We start from the raw sequence: 10,913 nt of genomic DNA on the forward strand, positions 1-10,913 counted from the left end.
ATCAAAGTTGGAAGCACGAAGCAGGGGAGTAAGACCGTGACGGAGTATGCCACCATTCTACAAAATCTGTGGCAGGGACTTGATCACTATAGGTGCATAGAAACCAGATGTCTGGAAGATACTGCGATCCTAAAGAACTTTATTGAAAACGATAGAGTTTATGATTTTCTTGCAGGACTAAATGCAAAATTTAACCAAGTTAGAGTTCAGATTCTCGGCAAAGAGGAAACACCATCACTCAATGAAACCATTTCTCTCATCCGCGCAGAAGAAAATCGACGAGGAGTGATGTTAGAATCAAAGGTCGTTGAAAGCTCAGTAATGGTGATGAACAAAGAATTGTCATGGAAGGAGAAAGGTAAAGATTCTTCAAAATTCAAAGATAAGGACTCACTTTGGTGCAGCTATTGCAAAAAGTCAAGACACACAAAGGAAACATGCTGGAAAATATATGGAAAACCCCTCAGCAAGGAGTTGAGCCAAAAGGGTGAAACAAGGAGCACATCACATGCCAACAACACTACAAGTAAGCCAGAAGCACAGTCTAACCTTGGAGAATTCAATAAAGAAGATATTGATAAATTGAAATAACTCTTGGTATCTCTTGAAAAATTAAATGCTTCTTCTTCACTTGCACTCTCAGGTAAGACTCCAATTTCTATTAGTTTAAGTGCTTTCATAAATTATTTAAAGGAATTATGGATCATTGATTCAGGAGCCACAGATCATATGACCCACTCACCCACCCACCTTATAAACTATACTCCTCGCCCAAACAACAAGAAAATCATCACTGCTGATGGTTCTCTTACAACGGTAGCTGGCCAAGGAGACATTATCTCCATCCCTCACCCTGAAAAATGTGCTCCACGTACCACAATTATCCACAAATTTGATATAAGTACAAAAAACTTACCAATGACCATAATTGTCAAGCCTTGTTTAACCCTACTTATTGCTTATTTTAGGATTAGAGATCGGGGAAGAAGATTGGACTTGCTAAGGAGAGTAGGATTGTACTACCTGGAAGAACTAAACCAATCTAAAAAGAGTTGCTCTTTGTTATCTCTAATCGATAGGAATTCCACTATTTGGCTTCATCATTATAGACTAGGACACCTATCTTTTGATGTTCTAAGACATATGTATCCACAACTTTTCCAGAAATTAGATAATAAAATTTTTCATTGTGAAACCTGTGAGTTGGCTAAACATAAAAGAATCTCATTCCCAAACAAAAGTGAGAGATGTGTTACTCCTTTCTACCTTATTCATAGTGATATATGGGGACCCTCTAAAATCCCCAATATCTCTGGGGCACACTGGTTTGTGTCATTCATTGATGATTGCACTAGAGTCTCTTGGATCTATCTCCTTAAAAATAAATTTGATGTTAGCACCATTGTTCCCATCTTTCATTCCATGATCAAAAATCAATTCAGGATAAAAATTAGGAGATTCCGCTCCGATAATGCCAAATATTATTTCAACCAAACCCTTTCCTCCTATTTTCAGAGGAAAGGGAAATTCATGAGTCCTCCTGTGTTCACACCCACAACAAAATGGGGTTGCAGAGAGGAAAGATGGTCACCTTCTAGCCTCCACCCGAGCTTTCCTATTTCACTATAATACACCCAAATCCTATTGGGGGAAGCTCTTTTAACGACAGCTTATCTCATAAACTGACTACCTTCAACAGCCTTAGGACTCAAAACTCCAATGGAGACTTTGTCCTCTTTTTACCCCGAGTTTCGAACCCATCATAATCTTACGCCCAAAATTTTTGGATGCACTGCCTATGTTCATATTCACAGTCAGGGGAGAGGAAAATTAGATCCAAGAGTACTCAAATGCATCTTTGTTGGCTATTCAGCTACTCAAAAAGGTTATAAGTGTTATCATCCACCCACAAGAGAAATTCTTGTCTCTATTGATGTTACCTTTGATGAGCAAAATTCCTATTTTTCAAAATCTCATCTTTAGGGGGAGACTGAACTTAAGGAAGATGAGGAAAATGAACTAGCACCTCTTGACCTTCCTCCATCACCTCAAACCAATCCACCTGAAACCCAAGATAGGGAAACAAATGACAAAGCTATCATTAGATTTGGAAAGTTTTACTCCAGACGCACAAGCTCAAGCTGTGCTCCAAAGCAGATCCAAGAATCTGAACCATCTCCTGGAAATAAGTTAAGCTCACCACCACCCTTATACAACTCTATATCCTTCAACAACTTCACATCATCACACAAAAATTTCCTGGTTTCATTAGAAGATATTCATATTCCTGAAGATATTTATGAGTTCTTATCTGATAAGAATTGGAAAAATGTCATGAAGGATGAAATGCAGGCCCTAAAAAAGAACAAAACATGGGAGATCGTCAATCTACCGATAGGGAAAACACTGGTCGGCTGCAAATTGGTGTTCTCAGTAAAATACAAAGCTGATGGCACACTAGAGAAATATAAGACAAGACTGGTGGCAAAAGGGTTCAAATCAAACATATGACATTGAATACCAAGAAACGTTTGTGCATGTAGCCAAGATGAATACTGTCAGAATACTACTCTCACTAGCAGCCAAGTACAACTGGCATTTGGAACAATTGGATGTGAAAATGCATTCCTACATGGGAATTTAGAAGAAGAGATATTTATGGAAATACCATCAAGGTTTAAAGAAAAATCTGAAGGCAACAGGGTGTGCATACTGAAAAAGGCTCTATATGGGCTCAAACAATCACTAAGAGCCTGGTTCAGAAGATTCTCTAAATTCATGCTTCTTAATGGGTATCGACAGAGTCAAGGGGATCATACATTATTCTTTAAACACTCAGACTCAGGGGGAGTCACAATATTATTAGTGTATGTTGATGATATTATTTTGACTGGAGATAATAAAGAAGAGAAAGTTTAAGGAAAAATCTTAGTAAGGAATTTGAAATCAAAGAACTTAGTAGACTAAAATACTTTCTCAGAATTGAAGTAGCTCACTCCAGCAAAGGAATCTTCATTTCACAATAGAAATACATCAAAGATCTTCTAAAATAAACAGGTAAACTAGCTTGTAAACCAGCACCGACTCTAGTAGAACCTAATCTTAAACTGGGAGAAGCTAGAGAAGATCCAGATGTAGATAAGGGGCATACCAGAGACTTATAGGAAAATTGATCTACCTCTCCCACACTAGACCAGACATATCATTTGCTGTAAGCATGGTCATTCAGTTTATGCATAATCCAAAGCTGATTCACATGCAAGCGGTAGACAGGATATTGCACTACCTTAAAGGAAAACCAGGAAAAGGGATTCTCTTTAAGAGAGATCGTGGAATAACCCTAGAAATATATACGGATGCCGACTACGCAAGATCACCGGTTGATAGAAGATCTACCTCTGGATATTGCACATTTCTTGGAGGTAACTTAGTTACATGGAGAAGCAAGAAACATAATGTGGTGGAAAGATCCAGTGTAGAAGCTGAATATCGAGCTATGGCCTTGGGAATATGTGAGCTATTATGGATCAAAATAATCCTACAAGACTTAAAGGTCAAGTGGGATGAGCTCATAAAGCTACATTGTGACAACAAATCAGCAATCAACATAGCCCACAACTCAGTCTAACATGCAAGACCAAGCACATAGAAGTGGACATACATTTCATTAAAGAAAAACTAGACAGTGGTCTAGTAAGTGTCGACATGTACCATCAAAGGATCAACTTGCAGATATCCTTACCAAAGGATTGGACAGTTCTTCCTTTCTCAGCATGATTGACAAGTTGGGAATGACAGATCCATATTTCCCAGCTTGAGGGGGAGTGTTGAAATCCAGCCGTTCCCTGTGCAAAGGATCCAACGGACACAAAGATCAATCCGTGGGATGCTATCATGGATCACGCCATAATGAAGGAACGAATTTAGGAAAGATTTTTATGTATTAAATCTGTAATTTATTATTTTCGCATTAAGATATCTTGTATAGATCTATAAATAAGGAAGATTGTAATGAATAAAGACAAACTTTTCCCTCTCGTACCTCTCAAATTAACACCATCATAACTATAGTAGCATTTCATTATAAACATAAGGATGTTCTCATACCCGGTGCAAGTGTATTTTAAATTGAGATAATTACATGCATATACTTGAGATAGATACAACACTTTTCATGGGTCCACATTTAAAAAAAAACTACATTGTGGTCCTTGAGATTGAATTACATTTCATATAGGTCTCTATTATGACTGCTCTAATTAAAATTCGAAGTACCCTTACATTATAAGCTTATATGTGTGATCTTATTGAGATGGGGATTTTTAGTGATTGCGCCATTCATCTGTATTTTTGCTTATTTTGTGAGATGATTCCTATGACTTTTATGAATTTAATAGTCAAAATCAATAACTTATTTGTAAAGAGAATCCAAGAATATTAATTATGTTGATACCCCCTCCTCATTATTGTTCTTACTTTTGGATTTTTGGTATGCATTTGTCTAGGATTTTTTTATAAGATTTTGGCTTGATTAAGTTGAGATTTTCTTTTTACTTAGAACCCCTCTCTCAGTCAACCCCTACCTTGCACTTGTGGATGGGATCAATGTCACATGAGCTGTGCTCATTGGTTAAGAGCTATGATTTGCATCATTTGAGTTTTTGTTCTTGTCTAGTGTTTTGAAGTGGATTCACAGTTTAGTCCATTGAGATTTTCCTTTTTCTATTGAAGTTTTTTTTCCCTTGCATTCTATTTTAGTTTTATTTTTTTGCTTGCATTTGTCAAATTTTTTAAAAGCTCTAGCTTGCATTTGTCAATGATTTTTTGGCTTGCATTTTTTTAGTATAATCTTTTTCTTATTTTCTAGTGAGAAATCACAATTTATTACGCTAATGTTTGCCTTTTTCTCTTTTCTAAGTTGGGAAGGGCATTATGGTCGGGTAAAATATGTAACATTCAATTATAGGTCACATTCTCGAAACTTATACAATGGGTTATGAGTGCCAAGTTGAAGATTGAAAATAGTTGTGGGACTTGCATGAAATTTCATAAAGGGTTGGGGACCTACGTGCAGTGTTTCTAAAAATGTGGGTTGATGTGAAGCATAGTTTATACCTTGGGGATATGTAAAAAATATCATTTTAAATAGTATGAGTCAATACATACAAACTTTTACACTGAAATCTAAGCACAAGTTTCAAATGAAAAATAAAAATTTTAAGGGTTGCAAATATTATAAAAGGGTTCTCGTATGCATGTTTCTAATCATTTTTTTTTTGTCATTTGGAATCTTTATTCATTTAAGGATATATATACTTTAAATAACAAAATATCATGGATGAATAGAGGGAGAAGTGGATCTGAAAACCCTACCTATTGGGAGATTTTCCACAGCTCTTCGTTTATGTTTCACAGCACAAATCTAATATGCATTTGGGGTCTTCCTGCAGAGCCAGCCTCCAAAACTTCAGACTAAAAAAGATTTAGGGTTTCCTAAAATTCAATCAAGGTATTGAGAGGGTTTATTTATAAAATTTTTTAATGGGTTTTGTTATGCACTCTCTCATGTAGACTCCACCTACAATTGATAAATTATAAACTCCCTGTTAAAGAAATCTTAATTTTTATAATTATCTCATAAACATTTTATTTTTGCAAATTTTAACTGCTCACTTGATTATACTATTGTTTGCTTAACCATCTACTTTTAAGCCTTTTGGTTAGCTCTAATGTATTTGTTGAACATGCCTGCTCAACCCGAAGTTTTTACTGAATTGCCTTACTTTCCTCAAATGCAGGAAAAGACTAAGGAATTTAAGAATCACGAAAAGCATGACAATATCAAAGTTGAATCGTACATTCACAATGCTGAAAATCGACCTGCAAAGAAGCCCAAGTCTTCCAAACCTATTTAAGGTTAACTTTATCTTTCCTCTGTTTAGCTACTTTTTCTACTGTAAGCACTCTCTCAGGACCTGGTAAAAGTGCTGAAGTAGTTTCTTTGATTCTCTCTTTTGCATCTGTTAGGAGGCTTTGCCACTTTTTAAACAACAAATTAAAGAACATTGGCAAATATTAATCATAATTTTTTTATTGTAAGCTCCATTTCCTTATGCGTTGATTGATCTGCATAGAGAAGAATCTAGTTGTGAAATCCTTTTATTTTTCATCTATTTTATACTATGTAGCACCGATACTCCTATTTACGAGGCAAGTTGTATCGAACACGCGTCAGATACGGATGCGCCTCCGATACAACATTGATACGTGTTGGATATGGCTTTGTCGTGTCCAATTAAAATATTATTTAAATTTGACAGGACATGTATCGGATGTGCGTGTCCTATTAAAAAAACGAAAAAAAACAGAGCTGTAATTTTCCCTATTCATTTATGCGGCTTAAACATTTTCGCGAGCTAGGTTTTTCATTTCCGCACAGGCGTTTGTCTTCTTCGTTGTTGTCGAAGGAGCGGCTTGACGACGTGAGCATAGAAGAGGATCATCCATCGTCGACGAAGAGGCACGACGACGCGAGCATTAAAGCCAATAGGATCATCCTTCGTCCACAGAGCGGCTTGACAACCCGAGTAGTGAAGGTTCATTTTCTTCGTTTTCTTTATCGTAGGCTTGGTACCGGAGCTCAGTACTGCTCGGTACTGAAGCTCGATACCGAAACTCAGTACCGCTCGATACTGGTCGGTAACTCTCCGCAATGCTCAGTACCGCTCAGTACCGAGGGGTACCGAATGGTACCAAGCGACATCGAGAAGCTAGAGAAAGCTTTAAAATTACTCTTACAATAAAAAAAGTGTTCCGGCATATATGCGACATATCTACACTTTTACTTAAAAAAATTTCATGTTTCAACATTCATGTGGTTTAATTTGTGTCGATCTTTCGTAGGATAATGAGCTCTAGTGGCGTAGGAATTGGGTATGATAATGGTCCATCAGAGGCCAATATTGAAGATAACAAACTTCTGTGGTATGCGACAAAAATAAGTAAAACGTTAGAAGGGGGTGGCAATATTGCATTCAAATGCAATTACTGTAATGTCACATACAAATGATCATATTATAGAGTGAAAGCTCATTTGTTGAAGATTAGTGGTCATGGAATTAAAGTATGCCCGAAGATAACCTCATCACAAATGACTGAATTACAAAGGAAAATCAGTGAAGCTGAGCAAATGAGTTAAAAAGAGCTTCCAAAATAGATTCCATTTTCAAGCACCCATGCTTCATATCCTTCATCATCTTCTTCAATTAGAAGTGATGAGAGTACTGTAAACAATTGACTTTTTCGGATGGAGGGATGAACCAAAAAGAAGAAAACATGTTGTAGATTGTGCTTTGGAGAAAACATTTAATTTACAAATGAGAGAACAGTTAGATGGGGAAATAACTAGATTGTTTTACTTAGCTGGACTTCCTTTTAACCTAGCAAGGAATCCACATTACAAGAATGCTTTTACGTATGCATGCAATAATAATCTTGCAGGATATAATATCATTAGAATGAAGTTGTTGCAAAGTGAGAGGGATAATATTGAGAAGTTGCTCGAGCCTACTAGAGTTTGGAAGGAAAAAGAAGTTACTTTGGTTTGTGATGGGTGAACAAATCCACAAAGAAGATCATTTATCAACTTAACAGTTGTAACAGAGAACTATCCTATGTTTATCAAAGTTGTAAACTATTGTCACACCTCATTGACTCAACCTCTACCTCTAACATGCAAATTGGAGTATAACAGAGAAGGATTTCAACATTTCAAACTTCACACTTAATAATAGGAAGCATGTATATATCTTACTGAACATCAACATAATTAAAACAAATACAGAGCTCTACTAAAACTTTTGAACCTTACTTACATATCAAAAAGTTTATATAGCTATTCTTCAGATCTCTATAAGATCTCTTTGTACATCAAAACATATTTACATCAAAAATAGACGATCACCTTTTCTCGCCTAGTGCTCTACAGGCTTCTTTCCCTTACCTGCAGTATAACCACTGCTAATGAGCTAGGGCTCAATGAAATACACCAACAATGTAAAAGAAATAATGATAACATTGTTTAATAATTTAGAAATTCATAACATAGGTAGAATATATTGAAATTTCATACTGATAGTAAGAAATGTGTAGCATTGTTTTCCCTTTTTAACTGTCTAATTAACAGCTTCAAACAAGTCATATGATGTCTATAAGCTTGTGCACCCTTTTTAGTCTTTCAATTCAATGTTGGGTCTAAATTCCTAACTTTTAGAATTAAAATTGCTCTCATTCAAGGTTGGTCTAAATTCTCAACTTTTAGAATGAGAGAGTATAGGCTTACCTCGTCAGGTCTTTCGCCCTTACTGGTGCCGGCTTATCCCCCAACGTATGACTTAAAAGCACTTATACTCTCCTTCATTTCAGATACATTTCTTTTTATAACTATTTCCAACAATTATATAAATTGGAATCAACTACAAATAATTCGCATATGAAGCAAATGAGCTATTTGAAATACATGCCATCATGGGAAAAGAACTGCTATTATAAACAAGATAAATATCAATTTGCAATTATATAAACTTTTTATTATTTCTATGTATTGTTGGGTATCTCACCTCGCTTGGAATTTGTTTTTCTAGGTTCTGTTTTCTTTTCTACTTACACACCACTTCGATCGTACTCTCCTTCATTCCATTCAAAATCCCTTTTCCTTCTTAAGTTGTTCTACCTGATTTCAGTTTATAGTTAATAATAGCTGAGAGTAGAGATTCACAACAACATCTACTACATTCTCTTGATAAAATTCAATAGGATACAGCTCCAACTTGCTGTTTTCAGCAACTACAGCTGTCTTACATACAATTTTCACCCTTACAAACTTGCTGTTTTCTGCAGTTCAACAACTACAGCAGTCTACTGCTCCAAATTTGCTATTTTCAGCAAATATGGCAGCCTTACAAATAGTTTTCAACTGTTTTTCAGCAACTGCAGTATTACCTAATTCTAGTAAACCACATCTCGTTTCAAAGAAAAATCACTAAATTATGTTGTTATACAATTCATTCCTACCATTACTACACTTCTTTCCTAACTCAGAAATCTACTAACCTGAAATTCAGAAATAAACAAGTAAAGACTGCATTTGCATGCTTGAGCTCGCCTCCTTCCACCTAAATGTCACCGGCACAGTCCGGCTCCTTGAATGCCAGAGTAAGCTAATGAGGAAATAAAGTTGAGTAGTGCTCTAGCTTCTTATCTACTTAACTAATATTTTATTCCCACTATTTATTCCACTATCCTTTCAACTAACTTTACAGCCACATGATTTTCCATCAAAGCTTTCATGCATAGATAAGTGGAAATTTCTGCCTGCTACTGTAAATAAAAAAATCATTACCTTTTACAGATTAAGTACATAAATTAATTTAACTAATACCTAATAGTTAAATAATTGTAATTAATACAATTATACATCGATAATTTAAAAATGATGGAGAAAAAGAAAATAATGAGAATTAATGAAACTAAATGAACATTTAGAGGAAGCTTATACTTACATATCTTTTAAACATTTTTGGGTATTATAAATCACCTCTCCTTATTTAAATTTCTTCCTCGAAATTCTTTTAGTCATCAAACAAATGGGGAAACTTCATTCTAATATCTTCTTCCCTCTCCCAGGTTGCCTCTTTTTCTGGCTTTTATTTCCATTTTACTTTAACATAAGGAATCTGGCGATTTCTGAACTGTTTACTATCAAAATCTAGTATTCTTTCTGGTTCTTCCGTATAAGTCGGATTCTTCTGTAGCTCAATATCTTCATGTGAGATTCGTTGATGGGTATCTGTAACCCATTTTCTTAGCAGTGACACATGAAAAACGTTATGTATATCTGACATGTCAGCTGGAAGAGCAAGTCTATAAGCAACTTTTTCAATTCTTTCAACAATTTCAAAAGGTCCAATAAATCTAGGACTCAATTTGCCTCCCTTACCAAATCTAGTTGTACCCTTCATAGGTTTAACCTTCAAGAATACAAAGGCACCCACATCAAACTCTACTCCTCTATGCTTGGGGTCATAATACTTTTGCTGGCGGTCCTGAACATCTTTTAATCTATCTCTAATTAATCTGATTTTCTCTGCTGCTTCCTCCACCAGTTCTGAGCCCATTACCTGTCTTTCTCCTACCTCAACCCAAGTTAAGGGGGTTATGCACTTTCTACCATAAAGTGCTTCATATGGTGCCATTTGTATACTGGATTGGTAACTATTGTTGTAGGCAAATTCTATCAATGGTATGTGATCTTCCCAACTACCTTTGAAATCCAAAACACATAGTCTCAATAGGTTTTCCAATACCTGAATGATTCTTTCAGATTGACCATCAGTCTGAGGATAAAAAGCTATACTGAAATGTAGATTTGTACTCGAGCTTTCTTGAATATTCTTCCACAGCCTCAAGGTAAATCGACCATCTCTATCTGAGACAATGACTTTTGGAATACCATGTAATCTGATAATTTCTTTTACATATAGACATGCCAATTTGTCTACTGAATCAGTTTGCTTGATAGGTAAAAAGTGAGCTGATTTTGTCAGTCAATTTATAATTACCTAAATACTGTCATATCCCTGTATGGATCTGGGAAATCCCATCACAAAATCCATTGCAATTTCTTCCCACTTCCACTCAGGGATCGGTAGTGATTGCAGTAATCCACTAGGTCGTTGATGTTCAACTTTCACCAGTTGACACGCTTCACATTTAGCTACATATATATCAACATCTTTCTTCATACTTGGCCACCAGAATATTACTTTCAAGTCTTTATACATCTTGGTACTGCCTGGATGAATTATATAGCCATAATGATGAGCTTCTTGCAAAATTTCTCTTCTCAACTCCTA

General features: G+C 35.7%; 1 protein-coding gene across 1 annotated transcript; it reads right to left on the minus strand.

The window, feature by feature from the left end:
- Nucleotides 1-9,704: 9,704 nt before the first annotated feature.
- On the minus strand, nt 9,705-10,175 carry LOC114580295. The gene has a single exon (XM_028697412.1). The coding sequence runs from the start codon at nt 10,173-10,175 to the stop codon at nt 9,705-9,707; it is 471 nt and encodes a 156-aa protein (XP_028553245.1).
- Between the last annotated feature and the right edge of the window lie 738 nt (nt 10,176-10,913).

This window comes from Dendrobium catenatum, unplaced genomic scaffold (assembly GCF_001605985.2).
Source record: "Dendrobium catenatum unplaced genomic scaffold, ASM160598v2 fragScaff_scaffold_925, whole genome shotgun sequence".
Lineage (NCBI taxonomy): Eukaryota > Viridiplantae > Streptophyta > Magnoliopsida > Asparagales > Orchidaceae > Dendrobium > Dendrobium catenatum.